Raw genomic sequence first — 26,256 nt, forward strand, 5'->3', positions numbered from 1 at the left:
CCAGCGCTGGTGAAGCCCAGAGACAAACGAGCCTCTGATTTCACATTACTATCATGTTTTCATTTCAGAAAAGAAAAACAGGATTTTTTTTTTTAAACATTCAAATCTAACTCAATATCAACACTCAAGTTTACAGATTTATTGCAGCTCATAATTGTGATTTAGTTGAAAATTAAAATATGTTTTTGGAAGGAATGATTGTTTTTAGCGGCTCACCAATCCTATTAAAGCAAATATGTGTTTGGTCCAAGACATGAAAAAGTATAAAAGTTAAAATAGCAGCTAAATGTGTAACTTTCTTTATATGATTAGGAGAATATTGTATTAAGCGCTATGAGATATTAAATTGATGATAAAGTTTTAATTCGTATCTGAATATGGCACAGTTGCTGACCTTTGACCTCTGAGTCAGTTGTGTAGCAGTAAATAAAAAGTCACAGATTCAAACATTTAACTTGCTAAGTAAGTTTTTACTTAACCCTCTCAATCTTTAGCCGTCTAGCTAAATATGTAATTTGGAGCAAAATATATATTTTTTAAACTAAATACTTCAGTTCTAACTAAAGGTTTAGCTTGCTAGCTCAATATTAGATGCTAAATAAATATTTAGTTTGAAGCCAAACTATTAAATATTTAGCTTGAAGTTAAATACATAACTTCAAACTAAATATTTAGCAACTTGATAAATATTAAGTTTGCTATCTAAATATATCAATGGAGCACAGTATTTAGTTTGTAAGCTAAATGTTTAATTTCAAACAAAACATTTAGCTTTCTAACTAAATATTTAATCAGCAAGCTGTTAAATTTGATTATATGTTTGTTGATCTGTTTTCTGAGATCTGCTCATCTGGGTGTTGAATCTTTTTCCAGTTGACTCCACCAGCCTTTCTTATCTTGCCTTTCCTCTGCCTACATCCCCCAGAATGCTGTGCGCTTCTGGTTGAATTATTGAACACATTATCTATCGAGATTGATCACATATATTGCGACATATTTATTGATTTGCTGCCCCGCCCGGCTCTCATTGGACATTTTCACAAAGCTCCTTTTAGCGAAGAAGAGTTGAAAAATTTTCATCATTTGTTGGGAAACAGCACGGTTTGCTTGATTTGAGCTCGATCGTGTGCGTAGACGTCTCAGAAAGCAGCAGAGAAACTCTCCTGGACGTGTGTGTGTGTGTATGTTGTCCCTTAAGCAAAGCCAGCATAATCCCGTAAGGGCGGATGAGTAGACAGACATGTGATGGCCCACTTGTTCCTAAGGTGGAGGGTGTTGGAAAGGGGGGGAGCATTAGCAACAGATGGAGAGGCTTTGTAGTATGTGTGGGTGTCTGGCTAATCGCGCTCATTAATTTTTACTTTTATTTGACATTTTCTGGCTGTGACAGAGCATCTCTGATGGAGGGATGCTGTTGATTTGACCAGGTTGGAGTCTAATTTGGAGCAACACCAACGTTTCGGTGGATCACACTCAATTAGCGGACTTCCTGTCCTCTCCGTCACCCTGCTGTACCAGATTAAAGCCACAACATTATACCTGCTGCACTTAGACTTCGTCAAGGACGGCACACACACGCGCTTGTACAGTTGGGCTTGTTTACTCGCTGGTGCAGCCTCTGGTGTTTTATGGTTCTTTAATGGGCGGAGATGAGCGCCACCAGCAGCACCAGACTGAGCCCCAGTCCCAACTTACTGCATGTCAACGAGCCAAAGCGCTATGGCTCCACGCTGTCGCTGGAGGAGAAGTGTGAACAGTCTTTCTTCCTCTTCTACTACTACAGGATGGAGGACGAGGCGGTGGTGGACCGCGGGGCGTCCTTACTCAAACACCTTTGTGACGAGGAGGAGGTAGAAGGTGAGTTTACCTGTTTTTATTTTACTCTAACTTCCCTTGTTTTAGCAGTTTTACCTTCAATCTACTGGATGATGTAGGTTTGGAAAGTCTGGTGTCGTCTTTTCAAAGGAAAGTCGCTCATTGATGGGAGCAGGATGAATGTTGAGACTCTTAACGAGTGCCAAATTGGCACACTTCCTGTTTGTACTGTACGGCCTGGTCTTTACCTATTTAATGAGCTGGCAAGGTGAAGATGTAGAACGCAGAGCATGTGATCCAGTGTTTACCTCACTAATCCCCCGAGAGACCGGCAGGACGTCAAGGAAGAAGAAAAAATCTGGTAGAGTACTAATGATACGTGCAGCAACCTCTAAACCTGTTAGCACCTCTAAGAAAGTCTTTATTTTTAGTAGTAGTTTAATTTTACTCAAAAAATGTTGGAAAAGGGTTGGAACCAGGCATGCAGACAATTTACTATTAATTGTCAATTAATGGTTTATTCCAATTGATTAGACCTTCTTTCAGTGTTGTAGTTTGGCCTCCACCCAGAAGAGTGTGCTGCTACTCATCCTTAAGAGGATCCAGTTGATACAGAAATAAAGATGGCACTGCCAAATCAGAATGGGAAAGAGAAACGGTACACACCGAGTGCGGTGTGCGATGCAAGATCCTCTTTATGCGGTTCTGTTTTGAAACATAAACAGTCAACATGTCCTTAACCTTAATGGCGCGTATTCAGAATTTCTTTCGTTTTCATTGTGCACAATCAAAAGCACAACAAAATTTAAGAAATACAGCCGAACATCTCTGAAAAGCAGAAGTGAAGCCTCCTGCACAAGTAACAGAAAAGTCCACAACAAAACACTTATCTTTTCCTGCAGCCATTGTGACCAGATATGCTGGAGCTCGGCTTGGGTTGCTAGGTAACCCGCCAGAGTTCCGCTGGGGTTGCTAGGTAACGGCGCTGTGCGTGCTGATTTGTTACATTCCAGAGGTTTTTGAAACGGCTCATTTTCCTAAAAGACATCAGCTTATTGCCAAAAACCGATCGGATGGTTTGTCTGGACTGTTTTTACAAGCAGTTGAGACCCAAACTGAAATACAGAAATGTGCAAACTGTGAACTTTGCATAATAGATCCCCTTTAAAACCAAATATGGAAGATGTAAAACCGTTGTATCTGATTTATCTCTGTTATGTTAGTTCTGTCGGATAATCTGTCACGTTTTAGCAGCATCTTTCGGAGGTGCTCGTATTGGTATGCGGTCAGGGGTCTGTGGTGTGTCGCCATCCTCCTTACTGGTCTGGGGAGTTCCCAGCGCCTTTGTCGTAGCTAGGAGATCAGGTCGTACGGTTTCCTCTGGTGGAAAACCCAGCGAGCTGCACAAACCTCCCAGAAAATGTTCAGTTTTATTCAGTGTGTGCTTACAGGCTGTTTTTCATCCACCTCCTAAAAGGAGAGGAGGAAGTGGTTTGACAAAGCTGCTCTGGCAGCGTGAAAATCTTCCTGTCCAGAGCCTTGGCTCAACTATTTTTAATTCCTCTCTCCTGTTTCTCCGTCTTTCAGGATGTTCAGTCTTGGCAAATGAAGGCTCCATCGTAATATTAAAGCCTCGCATGCCATTGCCTGTTTTTTTTATTGTCATATCTTGGTGTCATATCTCAATAAAGTAGAATACCATTGAGAACTTAATGGTATTACTGCCATACTAGATGTCAGCATGTCATGACAGTAAAGTCATAAAAGTAGCAGAATAAATATTCAGTGTTGCAATAAGAAAGTTGGAAAAATTGCATGAAAAAAGTTGTTTTATTGAGATGAGAGCTGGGACAGGTTCATGAAGTCGGTCCGATTCTTTCTTTGAAACGGACTCAGTCATTTTTACAATCGTTTCAAAGTCCTGCGTCTGATGATAATTTGATGCTGATGCGATAAAAGATAAAAGCGATACCTAATTACAGGTTCACACGATGCTCAACAGGCCTCGTTTTAATGTTTATTTTTCATGGAGAAATTCACGTAAATGTAATGCTTCAATAATATATTACTTTATTCTTGTATATTACCACTTTATTGTGATAATATTGTGGCATTATTCTCCCAACACTGACTTTATTCTTGTACTATTACAGCTTCATTCTGGTAATAATAATAATAATTCTATATTGTTGCATTATTACAATCTTACTGAGAGCCAAGTCATTAATATGACTTTACTCACGACTTTATTCTTGCATTATTTTTAACTTTATTCTCATAATAATGACTTTACTCTCGGAATATTAGAATTTTGTTCCGTAAATAAAAATAAAGGCCGTGACGCTCCGTCCCTCATCTGCATCGATGGCTCTTGTGTTTTTGAAGACAGTTTTTTTTTTAGCCAGCGCAGCTCAGTGACATCTTGGCCATAAAATGAGGTTTTGGTGATTTAGGCAACGTGAGCAGCTGCCAAGTCGCGCTGGAAAGCAAAGCCATCGTCTTCGTTAAGCTCGTCAGTAGAGGGGAGGTTGAAGGGCTGTAAAGTTTCCTGGAGGACGTCTGAGCCGACTTTGAAGTTGATAAAACAAAGTGGACCAACGCCAGCAGATAACGTTTCTTCCCAAACCACCGCTGATGGTGGAAACTTCGCTCTGGACCTCGAGCAACATGGATGCCTCTCCGCTTGGACCTTGACTTTTGGACCACTGAAGCAACAGCAATAGGCATAAAGTCTTTTTACATTATTTGCCTGTTTAATCCTATTTTTAATGTGCAGATAATTACCGTACCTAGCTCGACTTTAACAAAAGTTAAGTTTTAGTTGTAATCGGTCCTTTTTTTTTGTCAGAAGATGCTGGTAGGATTTTCTTTGCCTGACTGATCCTGTGTTTTCATGTTGTCCCATAAACACGCGACACGGGTCGCTTTTGTTGACCCCAAAACCCGCCAGGTTGCAGTTCTGATGTGGGTGATGCTGGCTAAAACTCTTGACGATTTCTTCCAACATCCACCTGTTTTATTTTATCTTTTTTATTATTCTTTTTTTTTACATCAACACAGGTATCTTTCCTGATTGGATTTTTAGCAGTAATGTGTAATTGTGTTTAATCTTCTGCATCATTGATACTGAGAGTTTATAGTAAACCACTGATGGATTAGACAAAACAAACAAAAACCAGGACATTATGCTTTGAGCGAATAATGAAGGCTATTGTGCTCCAAGACAGATCATTGTTTGATGCTGAGGGGTTCAGTCACTTGCTTGTGGGGTCATGGTCAGTGCTTGGCTCAGCTTTACTCCAACTGGTCCAGAAGGAGACATTTGACACTGATGCTCTGTTGTTTCACTACTTTTTGATCCCTTTTAGAAAACATGTTCCTAAGACAAAATGTCTTTTCAGTAACCTGTTTGAAACCCTGATGGATGGATCTTTACAAAATGTTTTGGCAAAAGAAGTTTCTACGCTTGAGTTTGCAATTTTGCAAACTTGAGCTTGTATTAGTTATTTTTCCAGATCTGTGCTGGAAACTATTACCAAAATGCAATTTTTTTCAGGTGTTTGCGCTTTTTGTGAAAAGTCAATAAATCTTTCCTTTTTTAAATGGTTCTGATTCATTATATTTTCTTTAAAATTTAGTTTTACTTCAATTATGTTACAGAACTGATCTAAAACTGTCAAATTCGCGTTGGATTTTGGTGTTACCAATTTATTTTTGTGTGGTTTTTGCACATTTGATAACTTTTCTAACAATACTTTAAGGTTTTAAAATGAACTATAAGTGAACAAAGAACACTTTACACGAAGTTATATATATATATATTTTGTATGGTTTTTGGAGAGTTTTAAGTTTGAACCATTCAAAGAGTCGAGCTAACGTCCAGCTAGCAGGCAGCGGATGGCCGTTGCTAAGCTAACAGCTACTCAAAGCATTCGAGAGCCAGATTCTACCATCTAAAACAGCTTATTCAAAACTTTTCTATTAAAAAATGTCATTAGTTATTTTATTACACCCTGTAGAAATTTACTGAGTTTTTGCTGTATTTATATTTAACTAGATATTGTGATTAGCACTTAGCATAGCAGCTGTTGTTCAGGAAACCAAACGGCAGCTTTGCTAGCAACTCTCTTGTGGCGAAGAAATTTCAGTTTGTGTTTGTTAACAAAAACTTGTTGACAGTTTTATGAGGCTTTTCTCCTCATTTTCCAAACAAACTGTCTAAGTTTGAAAAACAAATCATGTTCTTTGAGCAAGATGTGGTTGAAATACCTCAAAATGCAATCAAAGCAATTGATAACTTACCAGATAGATAATTAAAAACAATTCACATGATCAAGAAGCCTGTTGAATTTCAATGCCTTTATCTCAGGTTTCTATTGAGAATCAAAATGCAACATAAACTCTTTGACCCTAAACCACCTAACCATATATAAAGCTGCATGTTCTCTTTGTTATTATATCAACATATATAGGAGGGTTGAAGCTAAGCTGACAGTCTTGGCGTCTTTGCTGTTATGTGACACTTCTTTTTCTGTCGGAGTATTTGTTTTGACAGGGTACCGCCACCTTTATTTCCCTGCTGCTCTGTCTTAAGTCTTTAGTGAGGAATGGTGGTTTATGCATGTAGTTTTCTTTTTACTCCCTCTGCACCTTGTAATACTCACTTTATGATTTATTTACTCTCAATATGCTGTAATTCCCAAAAGTAATTACTTTAACAGGCATGAAATTATTGATTTGATTAATCATCAAATAATTTGGTAATCGATTAATCGTTAACTGAAGTGTACAGACTCATAAAATGCAACTTAGAGTGGCCTAAACTTTACAAGAAGAAAATTTGCATTTTAGATAAAAACATTTTTTGTTTGAGGCAAAATCACCTGATTTACAAAAGGAATGCAATGATGTTGCATTTTAGGCAATAAAATATTAATTTTTTTATTTCAAAAATGATTTATTGCCTTTCTAACTTTTTATTAAAAAGGCCTGAATTAAAAATATGTTAATTGTGCCATTTTTTGCGATTAATCGTCAGAATAGTTGATTAATCGTTAGTTGCATCCATAAAACAGCTGTGAAGCACATGATGGCTGTTTTATTTGTAATTTCTGTTTTGTTTATTTTGGATATTTAAAACATATTCCAGTGTTAAATATTTTATATAAAGAATATTTGTATTTAACGTGGTCTGAATGTCCAGATCTCATGAGTTTGTTTCTCTTTTGTGCCTTTTGCAGGCCACCACACCATTTACATCGGAGTGCGTGTTCCTAAAAGCTCTCGGCGTCGGAGGCGCCACCGCCGGAGAACCAGCCACAAGGACAGAAAGGAGAAGTTGACGGGGAGCGAGCTTGACAAGTCAGACACAGAAAACAACGACGAGGCCAGCAACAGCATCCTCAAACCGCTTGGTAAGTTCTGATGGACTCCGTGTCAGTGCTGATTAGGTTTCATGCCTCTCTCTGCTGAAGGCTGCTCACTTTTTCAAAAAAAAATGCCCCCGTAACATCCTGTGACCCCCAACAAAGTTGCTGAGTCCACTCAGTGGCCAGAAATAGCTCTGCCATGTCCTGCTGAGTGACACGTTTATTTTGGACAGAGGAAAATGAATTTTCACTGCATCTGATGGTTGTTATAGCACAGCACTGCAAAAACACAAAATCTTACCAAGTGTTTTTGCAGTTTCCTCCCATTTTGACCTCGATTGTTGACCTACACATACATATAAGGTGGTGCTTGTATTCTTGGGGTTTGCAGGTTTCAGGAACCAAAACAAAAAATCGATGAACTTCAGGAAGGGAATTATGTGTAATGGTAAAAGAGAATGAAGTAAAATGTTGTTGTATCGGTCATTGAGGTGATTTGACATCCTTGTTTTTACGTCTAACATCTTTAAATCAAGCTTGAATAATCCAACCTTGCAGAAGAAAAAAGTGCAGTTCACCTGCAGAAGTCGACGGCTAACAACTTAAACAGTAAATTGTCCCAGAAGTTTTTGTTATAAACGAAGATTTTGTTGTTTTTAATATAATGCTAATGGCATAATAATAATAATAATAATAATAATGCAAGAACCCGTTCTCAAAGATCAATAAACTTTACATCCTAATAAATATTTAACACTGGAATATGTTTTAAATATCCAAAATAAACAAAACAGAAACAACAAATAAAATGATTTATAACGTCTCTGTGAATAAAATTAGCCGTAATAAAAAGAACTAATTGAGGCCAAAACACCAGACTGAAAACTTTTATCATCCAGTTTTTGGTAGGAAAAGAGAAAAACAATAATGCAAATGGAAATTATTCATCTCCTCTTAATTTATCATGCAATTAATTGAGTTTTTGCAACAGGCTTATAAAGTTTACCAAATGGAGCTAAAAGCTGAACTTTATTTTGTCGTCTTTGTTCAGCGCATGTGGTGTTTTGGCTGATTAGCTCTTTCTTGTTGAAGCTGTTCGGACCGCAGGCTCCCGCTGCTGGGGCTGAAAATGCACCACACTAGTGATACGTTTAGGGACGAATACATAGTGATGCGGGTGTTAGATCAGTGGTCCCCAAGCTGCGGCCCGCGGGCCTCCACATTTGGAGGCGGGCCACAGGTATTCAGATTCATGTGGCCCTCACAGGAATCTGAATAACAGAGAGCATTCCGATTTTTTTTCATATATTGTATTTTCCGGTTTATATGTGGATTTTTCTTCAACCACCAGGGGGCTCTTTAGTAGGAAGTGTGTCCTGTAAACTGTGGGTGTTTTGTTTTGCATGGCGCATTGCTGCCATCTTTTAGGGAACTGATATTTACTGATATACTGATATTTAATCAGTGCGGTTGTTTGCATTGAGTTACTTTCCCTCAATGTAATATATACTAGTCAGTCCCAGTGACCATTTCACTAACGGTTTTTGGGTAAAAATCAATCGAGTAACGCGCAACCCCCGAGTTTGTAACACTTTTTCTGTTACAAACTGACTCCGGCCCCCCACCAGAGAAGGGAAAAGTTATGTGGCCCTCACAGGAAAAAGTTTGGGGACCTCTGTATTTATGTTTCTTGCATCTGTCCCTATAAATAAACAATAAAAAAGTAAAGTACTGCTACAACGCTGGAGTAGCAGGAGCAAAACTACACAGCATGTCATGACAAACTTTAGCTAGTTGATGGTAATCTTCGGATCATCTTGGCCTTCTTGGCAAGTAATCGAACAAAACTTAATGCTGTTTGAGGCGTTTCTCATTTGTACTTGAAAACTCTTTGAATACTTGTTGAAATGAATTTAACTTTAAATCTAAAGGAAGGTGATCCTGAAACACATACTGTACTTTTAGGGGCTTCATGTTGGAAAATCATCAATCTTCTCTGCAAGCGTTTGGCTGAAATTAGCTGAACAGTTTTAACAAAGTCTAGATTTTGAGATTGACTGACAGCCCTCCACTCTTTGACTCTGTTTCTACATTTAATTTGTAGAAAAAGTGGCACATTTAATTCTCATACAACACAGTTAAATATGGCTGAACATGGAGCAGAAGGGTTAACCTGATTCTCTGGATGGAAGAAATTAACATAAAATATCAGTCTGACAGTACTGGGTGAGTCTCCCTTATCTGAAACTACAGATGCTTCAAAATGAAACAAAAACAGTCAAAAATGTGTCCTAAATATTTGTCTTGTGCAGCAGATTACCATAACATGTAGATGCGTTAGCGGCTAACGATCACAGATTGATTGCATCATTAAATAGCTTGTAGTTCAGGAAAGAAAAAAACTGGAGCAGTTTTCTGATTGCACAACGGTGTGACATTTTTCCACTGTGTAAAGGCTTAGCTGGCTCTTGCCCCTCTGTCAAATCCAGTAATGAGACGGAGCTCTGACGTTTCCAGAAAATGATATCATTTTACACATGCACGTGATGCGACAACAGGGCCAAAACATGCCAGGACTGGACTTTTATGTGTACACACACACGCATGATGACGGGATTTCTCAAGCACAGAAATCCAATCTGTGACTGGATTAATGCCAGAGTATTAGATTTTCTATTTTATTTTTATGTTTATCTTGTTTCTTACACTGCAGTTATTCCTTTGTCTGCTCCTTTGATTGTGTCTTGACAAAATCACAGCTAATATTTTGAAGAATACGTCATTAGCAGGATGAACCTTCTTTACTCAGTTTATTTTTGATCTCTAGAGATTAAAAAGTCGAGATAAGATGTTGATAGATACCAAAAAAGTTTATTCTTCCACGTTTTCTTGCATAGCAATATCAAACTTCAATGTTTTATACTTTCTGTGAAAAAACAACCCCAGATCTGAAAAGTGTGGCATGCTTTTTTTTCCTTAAACCTCTCAATGAAATCGTCTTTTGAAGGCTTCAGGGAACATAAGTTAACTTCTGCTTAGTTTATTTATGTAGCAAATGTTGCCTCAAAAAATCTTGCATAACAAATGATTCAGTTTACAGACAAAAACATGCAAGTTCAATCTAATTATATTAACGGATTTAATGCCAACTGCATACATGTTATTTACAGTTTATTATGTCAGCTGGTAAAATGTTTCCTAACTCAGCCGATTGCATTGAGTCACTGACTTTGAACAAATTCCTCCTGAACGAGTTTGTAGTCTCACCTGACGGTTTAAGTTTGCAGGAACCCGTCGTATATGGTGGCCCACAAGGGCCAACTAAGTTTGAACGCCACAACACAACAGGAAAAAGCTGGAATGGAAGCTAAGCTAAAACAGAAATTATGCTAAATCAGAAGCTTTACAAAAAATGTAAGTAGTGCTAAAACTGAAGTGGTGTTAAAAGGAGTCAGGCTATTTTTTAAACGAAACCTGGACCAAAATGAAAGCTATGCTAAAGAAGTAGCTATGCTAAAGCAGAAGATATAACAGAAGACACTGGAGGAAAACCTGCTAAAGGGTAGAACAAATGTTAATGGAGTTTCACCTTCAAGCTGAAAAAGAATCAGTTCAAAGCTGCAAATACTTAGAATGGAATTGATTAACATCTGTTAATTTGTTATAACGGCCCAGTCAAAGTCCAGACGTTTGTGTCAAATGGGAATAGCGGAGTCATGTTTAATTCCTAAAAATCTTTATCTGAAGTCAGACTGCTGAGCAAGGACTACGAACCCACAACACGCCGGCTTGTTGACAGCGATAATATTAATCCTCCATTCATGGAAGAGGCGACAACGTTGGCCTGAGGCTGTGGGACTCTGACGTGCTGTTAGCAGGCAACAGGCCTGCTGGCGCTGGTGGAACAAAAAATAAAAACGTAGCGGCTGTCGTAAAAACCGCCATGAAATGAAAGCACTCATCGTGAAAAACCACAACAAACAGAGTCAGGAAAAACCAAATTGTTCATTTGTTTTATTATGTAAACAGACTTTTGCATGCGGTCTTATGTAATGGACTGCTGCTGGTCGGACCACAGACGTTTGAGCTCGCTGGTAACTTTCCTGAATTTTTACTCGGCGATGATGTGAGCTGAGGTGGATGGAAACTACTTACATTTATGCTGTTTAAAAAACTTTACTGTGCTTTTTACTTAATTTAGAGAAACTCTATTTATATTTGAAGACATGCACAAACTTTTAGAAATTGAAAAATGAGCATTTTTGTTAAATATATACAGGAAATTTTAAATAATGACCATTAAATGTTGATTTTTAGGCTTTAAAATAAATAAAAGCACAAAGGATGTGGAGCGAACAAGCTCATAGTTTCCAAGACAAATAGAGGTAAGAAAGTATTTTATTTTTAGCATTGTTCTGTTAATTTGTTGCAGTTATTCCATAGAAAAACTGGAAAAAAAGCTAAAACCTGCATTTGTTATTGCAGGTTTTAGCTTCCAGTTATGTCCAAGTTTAAAGCACAAACAGCACATTAAAAAAGATAAGTGCAGCATTTCTGCACGTTCTCCTCAAGCACATTAGGCATTTGTTTCTTTTACACTGGACCTCCAGAAATTACACGTAACTCAGAGTCAAACAGGACAGTTTCTTACTGTTTTATTAGAATTGAGTAAAATGTAAATTTCAGATATATTAGACATTTTTAGATGTGTAGAAATAAGTTTGGCGATCGATGATCTGTTTTATTCTGTTTCGGAAAGAAGAATCTAGAAATATTTCTGCGTGTGTCCCAAAGGTTTTGTGACTGAAATTACAACCACAGGTATTTCTACAAAACTTAAGCTCAGGGGAGTTCATACAAATGCACACCACACTTTTCAGTTTTTTTATTCATAAAATGAGGTAAAATCACAAAATCACTTCACAATTACGCTCAAATGTTTTGGTCTTTTGCATAAGAACTAAAGTAAATACAGTAAAGTTTCTGACTAAATGTGGCTAAGCAGGTTAAATTGTAACATTTAAAATGTTCTTTTATTTATGTTTTGGGTTTTATTGGAGGTAAAAATGTAAAATCTGTAACTTTTGCTGGATGCGGCCTCTGCTCTTTGCAGCCATCTGCCATGCAGGCAGCGGCACGCGGTCCACCTTATGTCCTGCTGGTGTTCCCTCCATCTTCCTCTCCCTGGGAAACAAAAAGCCTCCAGGGAAGTTTCTGTCTGTCCTCTTGTTTAGTCAGATGGACGCTGCAGGGTCAGCTGCGTGTCCATGCAGCTATTTGACCCCTCCTCGTTTTGATGAGCATGTTCTGTTTCAATCCCATCTTTTTTCTACCAGGATCAAATGCTCCCTCAAACTGGATTACAGAGATTACTTGGATACTTTTGCTGAGTCTGAAAAGGGTTTAATTTTCCCAAAGTTAGATTATTTTCCCCCCCATTTCAGATCAAACTTTCACTTTTATGTCCAGGTTGGATTGTTGGGATTGAGACGTCTGGATTTTTAAGGTCAGCTCAGAAAATGTGGGGTTTTTCTTCTGGTTGTAGGAAAGTTAAGATTCTTAATGACCCCACGTTAATCTGGATTATGTTTGAGGATCATTTAAAGGCAAACGAGTTAACCTTGAATTCTCTCCAGACTGGATTTTGAAAACCACTAATGTGGTTCATAATTTAGTTAAAATATATTGAAAATTAATTTCAAATTCAAAAATACTTTATTGATCCCAAAGGGAAATTAAATAATAGGAGATCAACTACTTAAATTTGTGGAAAATATCGTAATTTTTATGAACATTTCTGCTTCCAAATAAAACAAAATCATGAAATATTTATAAAATAATTTTATTTTTATGTAGGAAAGGAATGTATAAGTCACATGTCAAACTCTGTTTTTCGTTTTACTTAGGAATTAGTTTGAATATTAAATCTGGTGTTCCTCAGGAGCGTCTGTTGGGGAAAATACCGTTTTGCTATTAAAAAATTAATGGATTGAATTTCTAAAGTAGGTTTGATGAGCAACCAAAATTGCAACATTTGTTTTATTATTAATGTTTATATTTGTATTTGCTGTGGTTCTCTCTCTCACTGCACTGAGTCAAATAAATCAAACTCTTTCAAAAACCTGTTCCCCTCCTCACCTGTGGGGGCGCTGCGCCGAGGACCTCTAAAGAAAACGACACCAAAACGTCTTTAGAAGACACTGAGCACAAAATTTTTCAAAATATAAACAAAATGGAGTGGCGTCAGATTTTAGGATTTCTCGGTGGTAAAGACAACGAGCCATTTCTGCTGCTAGTGCTAGTTAGCATGTTTGTTTTGGTTGTATTTACCCAGAATGCTTTGCTCTGTAGTCCACTTCCTGCTTTTGAATGTGACAACCGGTCTGGAGTTGGATGAAACTTGCTGACTACTTGAAGCAATGTCGTCTCTTTACCCATAATACCACAAATTTGACCTTTTAGCCGTCAGAGTTATAATCTTAACTTAGTCTAATGTTCGTTTTCTTTTTGGGAAAAAAATCAGCTCTCATTCAATGTCTGTGTTCAAAAGATCTGGAGCCAGAGATAAAAAGTTTATTAACTTTCACAGATCTTGTGATGCTGAATAAATTAAGCAGCAGGGACTGGAAGATGTGATAATTTGATATCGACATCCGATATTTACCCGATATTCATCTGATATTCATCCGATATTCGATATCAGATTGCTGTTATGGCTGATAACCAAATTTTACTGATATTATACATATTTCTTTACCTTTTGACACCTTTGAAAAAAAAAACATTCATAAGCAGACTCTAATAAATAAATAAATATTGGGTGTTGGTATCGGCCCGGTTTCATTTATCGGGCCGATACCGATGCAGACATATCGTACATATTGTTAAGGTATGCTTGTACCTGCAGAGTCCACAGAGTTCATTTAATTTCAGGTTGTTTTCCAAACAGCTGGTATTTGTTACGTTTTCATCTGCCTGGGTTTTCCTAATGAAACGGCAGAACTGGATGTCCTGGGTATAAATACTGAGCCCTGAATGAACCTCCCCCGGGGTGACATTCTGCATTCAGCCCGCTCCCCGTTCCCGGCCTGCGTGCTGGCCGCCCTGCATACTGAATCTCAGACTCTTTGGCATGGAAAACATTTCCTGTACAGCTTCCCTGTAAAGTGGGATTACCGTCGCATGTTTTACCGCGGACAGAGGACATGCTACTCCATCCTGCCGCTCATATTTAGTCGTGTTTTTCAGAAAGGTCAGAGGAGACGCTGGGTGTTTGTGTAGGATGCATGTCAAGAGTGGGACCGAACGGGCCTTTCGTGGCATTCACACTAAGCTTTCTGCCGGGCAGCAGGCATTCTTTCCTCTGTCTCGTATCCCATGAGCCTTTGCTGCTGGGACAAAGTCCTCTTTGTGCGCCGGTGGCTCTTGGCTGGAGCGCACAGCGCTTTGAAATTGCGTTTGAACGACGGGGATTTTTCATCTCTATCCGAACTTTTCGTGCTTGCTCTCAGCCCTCTTTGCTTTCAGACTACCCCTGTGCCCACCTTCCTCTCCCACCCGCCCACAGCGCTCTTAGCAACTGCCTGAGTGGGACAGCGCGACTCTGACGCCAAGACGAGCTTGTTCCCAGCTCGGCTCGACGCTGACGGAGTCAAACATGCAGCATCTGGAGGATAGTACTGATTAATGAAAAAATTAATACCATGAATCATATATATATATATATATATATAATTTTGTTGGGGACACGTTTAACAAACATGAATAGTGAAAAATCATTGTTAGCATATTTAAGTGTATTGTAGGTATATATTTAACAAAAATATAATAAAAATATATATTTATTGGAAACATGTCTAACAAAGATGAGTTCTAAATGTATCACTTTATATAGGAAACAAATAAAATTTAACTGAAAATAAATTGAAAATATGACCAAATAAATTAAGTTTACATGAGGAAGTTTACAAGTAAAAAATAAATGTATGTTTTTTCCAAAGAAAATTGTGTAATTCCACAAATAAACAATTATGTAAATAAGCAAATACAGATCTGAATAGATACATGTTTATTGCTAAATAAGTAAATGTTAAAATCAGAATGTAATGATTAGTTCAATAATTTAAAAAGAAAATCCAACCACCCTGGACAGGTCGTCCGTCACACGACAAATTTAGAGAAACCAGTTGACCCAGCAGCCATGTTTTGGGCTGTGGGAGGAAACCAGAGTACCCAGAAAGAACCCACTCATGCACAAGGAGAACATGCAAGCTCCAAGCAGAAGTCTGGAGACTTAAGCCTGGAGGTGGAGGTGGAGCTGCGCCTAGAAGGCGGGGCTAGGGCCGCCCAGGCTGTTTGCACAGCTGGGTGGTTGCCATGGAGATTAAATGATTTCTCAAACATGCATGAAAGAATCGGGGCAAAAGTCCAGGTATGTTTTTGATGAGGGAATCACATCATACCATGATGTAAAGCTCAAACAGGTCAATTTAACACAATACTGCCCCTTTAATAAAAGGTACTAAAGTAAAAGAGGAGTAAAAATACTCTTAAAGCTAAAGTTTTTCGAAAACGTTACTCATTAAATGCGTCGTTGCCGTTTTATTTTCACCCGCTGCTCTCTGTAAACTCTGTGCCCCCTCACCCTGCAGTGCCAGCTATAGTCTCCATGCACTTTTGACCGTATATGTATTTAAATCCTGTTTTAACTGTTTACTGTAATCGAGGTAAGTCTCTGTAGATGTGGCCGTCAGCTGAATGTGTGTTAATTATATCCTGTGGGATGTTATTAAACAGGTGGCTGGTGCTAAAGCTACTGCAGCTTGTGTTGGTGTGTGTGTGTGTGTGTGTGTGTGTGTGTGTGTGTGTGTGTGTGTGTGTGTGTGTGTGTGTGTGTGTGTGTGTGTGTGTGTGTGTGTGTGTGTGTATGTGTGTGAGGGAGCGAAGTGTAGACAGTTTATCCTCCACCCAGTAATCTTTCAGCTGTTTGTCTGGCCTCTACCTGCTGCTGTTAATGTGCTGCAGAAATGCACAATGAGGGGAAAAGTGCGATCCTTCACCTCGTCTACTATCGGCCCAAAATACCGACTTAGTGACGCATTTTATCCGTCTTCACTTGATATCCTGGAAGATGTTTTTTTTGTAAGAAATTCACAAAATGTTGTGGAGAAATTTTGGTTCTTTAAATCTTAATTTCTTGATGATTAACTCCAATTTTTGCTGAAATCTGATGTCTTTGCTTGGTCGTTAAAACTATTGATTAAAGCTCCATTATGCAACTTTTATTGACAAAAAATGTTTTTTCCATATTTGTTAAAACTGTCACCATGTTGTGAGAGTTTATTAAAAAATTACATCTTCCACCTCCTTCCTGAACTACTATTGCTGTCTGAAGAAATGCACCCAAAACAACCAATCAGAGCCAGGAGGCGGGGCTTAATGCTGTCAATCAATCTCAGGTACTAACAACTTACTTTACAGAAAAAAACGTTAATCCAGCACTATTGCTAACTAGCCTGAGCATTCATTATAGGCTATGTTAGCAACAACGGAGGAGTTTTAAAGGGCGTGATTAACAGCGCTAAGACCCGCCTCCTCACTCTGATTGGTTGTTTTTTTAAAGGACTGGGAAAAGACATAGGAACTTCATATTTTTCATACATTATCTGTCTCAAACCACACTACAAAAACAAAATCTTACCAAGTAGTTTTGGTCTAGTTTCTAGTGTAAATGTCTTAGTACATTTGAAATAAAACAAAACTAACTTACAGGTAACTTTCAGCACAATATAGCACTATTAAATAATTTCTTAAAATTTTATTTTGTGTTTTTGAAGTACTTATTCCAATGGCAGATTATCTGGGTGTAGTGATGAAATCAGACCTAAAGACGGTCACAAAGTCGTCCTTCTGTCACCTGAAGAACATTTCCAGAATTAAAGCACTAATATCTCAGTAAGACCCAGAGAAATTCATCTACGTGTTTATTTTTAGTTGCATTGATTAAAGCTGCAGCATCTTCACAGGTTTGCCTTAAAAATACTGTTAGTTTATAAATCTCTGAACGGTTTAGCATCACAGCAGATTAAAGATCTGCTGTTGCTGCTCTGGTCTTCCAGACGTCTCCGGCCTTCTGGTTCAAATCTACATTAGATCTGCAGAACCAGAACCAAACCTGGAGAAGCAGCTTTCAGCTTCTACGCACCACAAATCTGGAACAAACTTCCAGGAAGCAGCCGAAACTTTAAATATCCGAAATAGACAAAATAACAGAAACGACAAATTAAATGAATTACAAAGTCCCAGTAAACAAAATTATCCTTTAAAAAAAAACAGATGAGTTGAGATCAAAATTTACTTTTTAAATTTTAGCTGGAGTTTTATTTTTAGTTTACTTGATGCCAAGTTATATTCTGCGACTGATATGGTGCGTAATGAAAATCAAGCTTTTTAAATTATTACAAGGATAAAATGTTGGTGTGAAAAATCTGTATTTTTCTCCTAAATAACGCTGATTTTCAAAGAGGTTTAATGGAGTTTAAATATTACAAAATTTCTCACAAATATTCACAAGTACCACCACAAAATCAGTGATTTTGACTGCAATAAAAACATTTGTGACATCCTGGAGGAACTGATCAATCAAATCAAAGTTTTTGTGTCACGTATTTCAGCAGCAAGGCGCTTTAAATGATAAAAACAGAAAACTGGAAAGTTATCATTTTGATGAGTGCCATCACCAAAAATCAAACATGTTGGTCGGTGTTGGAAAGCAGTCAGTGCAGCTTGATGTTGTATATTATTCAATAGAAAGAACTGTTCAAATGAATGGTTCCCGTGGCGAGTGTTTCCAAGCTGCTGACTGGAACTGTATGTTCAGTTTCTCCCGTCGCTCTGAGCTTTTATGTAACCACTGTTGGTGGTCCGTCATTAAAGCTTTAATTTTAGTTTGCACTTGTTGGAACAATGTCTGATCGTGTTGTTTATTTATATCCATTGAAAAGTATATAAATCCTGCTGAAACCGTGTTTCGCTTTGTGTTATGCAACACTCTTAATATTCAAATGAAAAGACAAAGGGGAGCGAAGGCGAGCCACGGCCGGAGAATAGGCCAGTTTGTGCAGCATTTCCTATTTGTTAATGAGGGTTTCACGGCCACTTGCCAAGGCAGCAGGACCAATAGTGAAGGCCTGTTCGAACAGAGAAGGGGAGGCGTGGAGGGAGCGGGGGCTCGCTGCCACCGAGGGGACCCCTAAACCCATCGGCCCCCTCCTACCTGTTCTGCAAAGTGCAAAGGCGTCTGAGAACGGCTGTCACTTCCACCAGGGGCTTTAATGAAGGTCTAGCTGCTGCGCTGGGACTCGGGTGGGCTTGTGTCAATCTCTGCTGACTCAGCGAGCAACGGGTTGGGAGGGGTCACTGAAATATTAAAAGATGTCCAAAAACAATAATCAAGAGGAGAAGGAGGAAAAGGAAGAGGATGCAGAGGAGGTTAAAGTTCCTCCTCTTCCACCTCCGCCGGAGGTGAAGAGTCCAGCGGAGGGCGAGAAGTCCAAACCGCTGCCCAACGGGAACCAGTGCCAGCCTGTGAACCGCAGTATCTTTCCGTCTTCCGCAGTCTCGCCGGCAGCCGAGAGGATCCGATTCATCTTGGGGGAGGACGATGACGGCCCGGCGCCCCCGCAGCTCTTCACCGAGCTGGACGAGCTACTGGAGGTGGACGGGCAGGAGATGGAGTGGAAGGAGACGGCCAGGTAGGAACATCTGCCCCAGGTGACACCGGCTTTCCCACTGACTTCACATCAGAGCTGAAACGGTTAATCCAGTGATTAATCGATTCTTTAAGTAATCGTCAACTAATTCAGTAAGCAATTAAACATGATTAATTGTGATTAATCGAACCAATCATAAATTAGATTAATCGTGATTAATCGTTTGAAAGTTAATAATCAAATAATCGTTAACTGGAGCATACAGACTTTAAAAGTGGTAATTTGCTAAAAGAGCAACACAATCAATCCAGAAATTAAGACACAACTTTATAAAAAAATATACATTTTGCATGTAAGATGGAAATCCTTCATTTTCTGTAAATATGTCCTCAGGTAGCAGTTTCATCTCCACCTGGTTCAAATTATGTCCAAAAACTATTTGGAGTATTTTTATGAGCAGATGCATCCTTTGCTACAAATTATTTGCATCTTCTACTGTAAAAAAAACGTATGAAATAAAAAATCTGTGGCATTTTTTAAATCCATCTAATCGATTAATCATCACAAAATAATCAAAGATCCTCCTTGCAATGTTTTGAGTAAGTTTTACTTTAATAAAATATAATTGTAGGTCTTTCTTTTGTGTGGCCTGTTAGATTATTGTGATAAGACGTAGAAGGGATGATTGTTTATGCATCATTAGCGCTGGATGAGTGAAACTGTCTCAGGGGAAACAGGATCCCTGGGCTGCTGTTCGAGGCACCAAATGAGGCCGTTTGTTATCCTGACCTCTGACCGTGTGTCCTGCAGATAAAAGTTTCAAATCGCTCTGGGCTGGATGGTTTGTAGAAGCACTTTGCAGGAAATTTTATTGGGCTGAAACGATTAATCTGTTATTTAAATAATCGTGATTAATCGTTAGCTGGAGTAGACAGACTCAAAAAAATCTACATTTTGCGTTTAAGATGAAAAATAAATCAGTTTCTTTGCAAATCTGTAGAACTTCTTAGGTGGAAGCTTCAGTTTCACAGGGTTCATATTCTGCAGAGGAAATTGTCCTCCTGTTGAACACTTTAACACGTTGATGTCAGTAGTTTTTAGGCTGCAGATGCATCATTTGCTACAGATAATCAAGTATTCATCAAATTAATTGTATCATTTGGTATTTTAGGCAATAAAATGTTTATTTTCTTATCTAAAAAAGGATCTTTCAATGTACTTCTGTTATGGTAAAAAATAATCTTAAGTGGTTAAATGAAAAGCATTTTTTGTCCGATTAATCAATTAATCATTAGAGTAATTTGTAGGATAATCGATTATTTAAATGGTAGTTAGTTACAGCATAACATTTTATGCATTTAATAAGATGAAGCTGTTGTTTTTATACTAGTTCAAAGCTACAAAAATTCAATTTCTGATATCATATAAGATAGAAAATGAAGTGATTTTGATGCAGTGAGTGATTTATAACTGCAAAATGGAGCTTAAACAAGATTAATGCGTAAATACGACGTTCATTTTCCCTTCTTGGGGGTTTTCTGTGTTTACTTCCTGTCCTCTGACGCCCCATCAGTTGAGCCTGGCTCTGCTGGAGGGTTCTTCCTGTTCCCAGGGAGTTGTTTCTTTCCACTGTGCCCACATGCTTGCTCAGTGTGAGGAATTGCTGCTGATGCAATTTGCCTCCAACGTATTAAACCGAGGATCAAATAGGAAAGCATGTGGCTGAATTTGAATCCAAGGAAGTGTAATTTATTGCAAATTGAACATAAATTAACAGAATTTAACTGAATTAAAAGCAGAGTGAGCCTTTGAAGCCACACTAAATTGACAAAATATTTGTCAAAAATAATGTGAATTAAAACTAAAAACAATATAAATGTTTCAATTTTGACCATTTTGATTGAATTGGACTGCATTTATACTCTTAGTTAAATAAATAAATGGATAAATAGATCAGCAGGGATACATGTCACATTATTGCTGCTTGCATTCTCACAAGAATCACCTGTAAAATCAGAGTAATTTAATATAAACTTATTATTCTGCAAACTCTTTATTTATGTAGAGGGGTGAGATATTATGCAATGCCTCCCTCTGCGTGTGGACTGGGTGACAACTGGAGAATAGAAACCCGGACCACTGTTGGGTTCAGTTGTCCATCTGCCAAGTGCAGGTTTGGCAGCCAAACGGGCCGAATGAAAACCTCAGAACCAGCCCAGTCTGCCATCTATCTGCCCCTACGGAAGGACAAAGGGGCAAAAAGAGAGAGGTTTAGAAATCAAAGCCCTGCTGGATTTAAACAATAATAAAAAAAAAATCTATTTATCTGTCTGACAGGCTTGATTTAAAAAAGTAAACACAATGAAGAATGGACAACAATCTTATTTCTAATTAGTGCAAACTTTATAATTTTTCTTAATTTTCTCATTTGTTATGATTAGAAATGATTTCCTGTTTAATAGCCATGGTGGCATAAATCAGGAACTAAACGCTAAATGAATGAAACTGAAGCTAATTAATGAGGTAAATCAACAGACTGGGAGCCTGAACCAGCAGCTGTTGGCACTAGAACGATGTAAAATATCACTAGCTGCGTTTTTATTGGCCATAAAAATGCAAATTGAAATTATAAAAAATTAATTGGCTAAATCAAAACATGCTGTAAAAACAAAAAACTTTCTCTAAAAAGTTTTTGCACTATGATGAGGCTGTATTGAAATTACCGTATTTTTGCAAAACTTCAATGGAAATTTTATTTTTTCTCATCACAAGTCATGTGATCAACAACAGGATGTTACAAAAGACGACAGGAAGTGGTAGGAAAATGATGGCACAAAGTGTTTCTTAACGATTTATCGCGTACATAAACATATGCACATGCAATTTTAATTGCATTTCTTATTTATTTGAAACACAGAAATTGTGAAATTGTATTTTTATTTTTTGCAAAGTAAACGCAGCTTATTTCTGTTATGACCTCTGCAGAAGACATCTTAAAGGCCCTATAACAGGGTTCGATCGAACCCCAAGGGTTCGGCGGAGCCTCTGCCGACCGCGGAGGTAAAGACACACTTGTGTAAAGTCGTGATGACGCCCCGCTTTGCCATCACTTAATGCAGAGGATCACGTTACATTGCTTAGCCAATCAGAGGATCACGTTACATTGCTTAGCCAATCAGAGGATCACGTTACATTGCTTAGCCAATCAGAGGATCATGTTACATTGCTTAGCCAATCAGAGGATCACGTTACATTGCTTAGCCAATCAGAGGATCACGTTACATTGCTTAGCCAATCAGAGCTACGGAGGAGCACTGATTGAAGGAGCTCCACTCTTTTTACCAAATTCTATAGTCTAAATCTGCTCCTTAGTCGCATCTTTTCGGGGTTGGTACTGCCTCTAGTGGCGTGGGGGTGGTAACACAGCTAATATAATTACATTACTAAATCAGAATACCGCAAAGTATTTTGTGTGTCGGCGGGGGTGGGGAGTGGAGGAGGAGGAATAAGAAGGGTTCGGTGAATGCGCATATGAAACTCGGGGGTTTGGTACCTCAAAAAAGGTTAAGAACCACTGCCCTATAAGGACCATCCATGATCTTGTAATTTTTTATTTTTTATAGTAATCTGAATCAGTTTTATGTGTTTCCATTTATTGGACGCCTTATTTTCTGCTTTGCTGCCTGTGCAGGTGGATAAAGTTTGAGGAAAAGGTGGAGAAAGGAGGTGAGCGCTGGAGTAAACCCCACGTGGCGACGCTGTCCTTGCACAGCCTGCTGGAGCTGCGCACCTGCATAGAGAAAGGCACCATCATGCTGGAGTTGGAGGCGTCCACTCTCACTCAGGTTGTTGGTGAGTGAATTGATCATGTGACCCGTGGAGCCGCGCTGCAAAGCCTGATAAAGGTCATCATGTTCCTGCAGTGTGATGTAGTCTGAGTCTGAGGCGTCTTTGGTTTGTTTGCGCATTAGCTGGACTCAGAAAGTAGCTTCCAAAATCAAAATGGTGGCGCTAAAACTCCCCCAGTCTAAGGGGCAGTTCATCGTCTCCAGTTGCACTGAGATTATGACGTCTCTGTGTCGGTCTGCACGAAGGAGCAGGAGGAAGAGCTCCCACTCAGACTGATTAATGTGATGTAATTGACCGCGCAGCCCGAAAAGAACCGGCGCTTTGACTGATGGGCCATTAACTGTACTAACCGTCCACAGGAAGAGAGTTTCCCCGAGGCTGGCTTCTGTCAGCTTCGAGGCTTCTGATCTTCTTTTTTAGAAATAGTTCAGACCTTTAGATAGAACCATATCCTGCCAGCAAGACTATTAAACGGGAACATTTCACTCCTGGAGTCGCTAATTGAGTCTGTACAAGTATGAAGGTCCTTTCTACTGCAGTTTGGATCGGCGTCTCGACTGCATTGTGAAATTAAGGATTTGCATTAAACATGTTAGCAGCTGGAGAACCTTTGGCGCTTCATATGTTATGAAACAGGAAGCTAGTAGAGCACATTGTGTATATTTATGAGGTAAATACAGAGTAGTTAGTTTTATTCAGTTACTTGCAGGTGTACTTATATGTGCCATTTCAAAAACCTCCTATTTTTGAAATGGCATTGTGCTGTTACCTAGCAACCCCAGCCGAGCCCAACCCCGTTACCTAGCAACCCCAGCCGAGCCCAACCCTGTTACCTAGCAACCCCAGCCGAGCCCAGCCCCGTTACCTAGCAACCCCAGCCGAGCCCAGCCCCGTTACCTAGCAACCCCAGACGAGCCCAGCCCCGTTACCTAGCAACCCCAGATGAGCCCAGCCCCGTTACCTAGCAACCCCAGACGAGCCCAGCCCCGTTACCTAGCAACCCCAGACGAGCCCAGCCCCGTTACCTAGCAACCCCAGACGAGCCCAGCCCCGTTACCTAGCAACTCCAGCCGAGTCCAACCCCGTTACCAAGCAATCTGATGGTTGAATAACCTAAATAATAGATTAAAAACAGTAATAAATATCTCTGTAGTTGAGCTTCTATGTCTATTCATTCATCAATTTATTAGACAATTTCATTACAAAACATAAAAATAATACCACTGTTTTCTGCATTGCAACAAAATCTAAACTAAGATTTGACGCAACAGTTGTTTGCTTTCAGAGATGATCACTGACAACCAGATAGAGATCGGCCAGCTGAAAGCAGACCTGAAGGACAAGGTGATGTACACGTTGCTACGGAAACACCGCCACCAGACCAAGAAGTCCAACCTCCGCTCTCTGGCCGACATCGGGAAAACGGTTTCCAGCGCAAGTAGGCTGTTTTCCAACCAGGACAACGGTAACAGTGGTGCCAGTTTGGTGCAGTTTTTCACTCCAGAATATCGGAACGGGAAAGTCGTGATTCGACAGAGAAAATATACAAAATTTAATTTAGATTTGAGTGACGAGATTTACAGTGAGTTTTGAGAGCTGAACTGCAAATGACAGCGTTTTGGACTCTTGATGGAGCCCAATTGGTCAAATTAGTTTCATACGGAACCAGAAGATGCAGGGAAACATTATTTACTGGATACTTCTTGATGCATTTTCATTTCTGTAGCTTCTTGAATCAGCTAACTCTGAACTGAAATGAACATTTTGAGATTAATTTAAGAGATTTTCAAGAAAAAACAAGGACATTTTTATTTTGAAAAGTTAAAAATTTGCTTGAAAAAATCAGACATTTTGAGGAGAATCTTAGAAATGTTCTGATTTTCAAAAAAATTGCCTTGTTTTTTCTGAAACAGTTTTGAGATTAATATAAAAAATTCTGAGATTTTTCTAGCAAATTTTCTGGAAAATGTCAAGGATTAATCTAAATATTTTATAGAGTTTTTCTCTTATTTCTTCTCTTACGACACAAAAGTTTAAACAACACAGTGAAAAAGTGTTTGCTCTCCTTTTAGATCAACCAACAAATTGAATACAAAACAAGAATAACCTTAAAAATTAAAAACGGGTATTAAAATTCAGATTATTTTAAGAAGTGAAACGGCATTTCCCAACCCACCTGGAGGCTTGTGAAACAATATCTGCCCCAGTTTTAAGTCACGAATGAACTGTAATTAATCTGATTAATCACTACGAGTCCATCATTAAAACAATTATCAACTAATTTTGTAATTGATTTATCATTTGCTGGACTGTAAAGAGTCTGAAAGAACAACATATTCAAATAAAACTGTAAAATATAAATGTGCATTTAAGATAAAATAATATATTCCACTTCTAATTCATCAAGTGGCACTTTTTCATTCACTTGGTTCAAATTCTCTTAAACAAACAAAACATCTATTAAGCACTTTTGGGATCCATTTATTAATCTGTTAATCCCAAAAATGATCACCAGATCAGCATGTTGGTGTTAGAAATATTCACTAAAGGAACGCTCTGACATTTTAGGGAATAAAATACTTATTTTTTTTATTTAAAGAGGAATTTAATTATTCCTTTATTTGCATCTGTTAATGTTTTTAAATAAGTAAAGTGGTTAAATGAAACATTTGTAGAATTAGACATTTTTTTATCAGATTTATAAACTAGTTGTTAGTTGCAGCGGCTGCACAGTGGCGCAGTTGGTAGAGCTGTTGCCTTGCAGCAAGAAGGTTCTGGGTTCGATTCCCGGCCCCGGTCTTTCTGCATGGAGTCTCCATGTTCTCCCTGTGCATGGTGGGCTTTCTCCGGGTACTCCGGTTTCCTCCCACAGTCCAAAATCATGACTGTCAGGTTAATTGGCCTCTCCAAATTGCCCCTAGGTGTGTGTGTGTGTGTGTGCATGGTTGTGTGTCCTGTGTGTCTCTGTGTTGCCCTGTGACAGACTGGCGACCTGTCCAGGGTGACCCCACCTCTCGCCCGGTACGCTAGCTGGAGAGGCACCAGCAACCCTCCCGACCCCACTGAGGGACAAGGGTGCAAGAAAATGGATTGATGGATGTTAGTTGCAGCCCTGCGGGAGTTTAGAGGAGTTTAGAGCTGCGTCAGCTTCATATGCATCATATATAAAACTAACACTTCATTTCAGAACAAGAGACATCAGACCAAATATAAAACCTGGCAGTGGTAGTGCTGCCAAATGGATTTAATCTGTTGCTCTTGTTGGAAAGTCCTGCATATTCAACCTTTAGTCACCTTAAGATCAAACATACTTGGGTTATGAGGTGAGAAAGATCCACACATAAATCCAGCTGCACTGCAAAAACACAAATCTTTACAAGTATTTTTAATCTAGTTTCTGGTGTAAATGTCTTCGTACTTTTGAAATAAGACTAAATTAACCTTTAAGTACTTTTCAGCAAGATATAGGAGCTTGTTTTAAGTAAATAGTTCCTTAAAGTTGATGAAAAAGT

General features: G+C 38.8%; 1 protein-coding gene across 5 annotated transcripts in view; it reads left to right on the plus strand.

The window, feature by feature from the left end:
- slc4a4a (solute carrier family 4 member 4a) overlaps positions 1-26,256 on the plus strand; it is a 66,575-nt gene that overhangs the window by 4,024 nt on the left and 36,295 nt on the right. For 4 of the 5 annotated variants that reach the window (XM_017306557.2, XM_081610937.1, XM_081610936.1 and 1 more), the window contains exons 3-7: positions 1,784-1,857; positions 7,056-7,229; positions 18,802-18,937; positions 22,587-22,747; positions 24,030-24,209. In XM_017306557.2, coding sequence (XP_017162046.2) covers positions 1,784-1,857; positions 7,056-7,229; positions 18,802-18,937; positions 22,587-22,747; positions 24,030-24,209 — 725 coding nt within the window. The remainder of the gene's footprint in view (positions 1-1,783; positions 1,858-7,055; positions 7,230-18,801; positions 18,938-22,586; positions 22,748-24,029; positions 24,210-26,256) is intronic. The other variant, XM_008419367.3, reaches the window with a different exon arrangement.

This window comes from Poecilia reticulata, chromosome 9, assembly GCF_904066995.2.
Source record: "Poecilia reticulata chromosome 9, P_reticulata-male-v2, whole genome shotgun sequence".
NCBI lineage: Eukaryota > Metazoa > Chordata > Actinopteri > Cyprinodontiformes > Poeciliidae > Poecilia > Poecilia reticulata.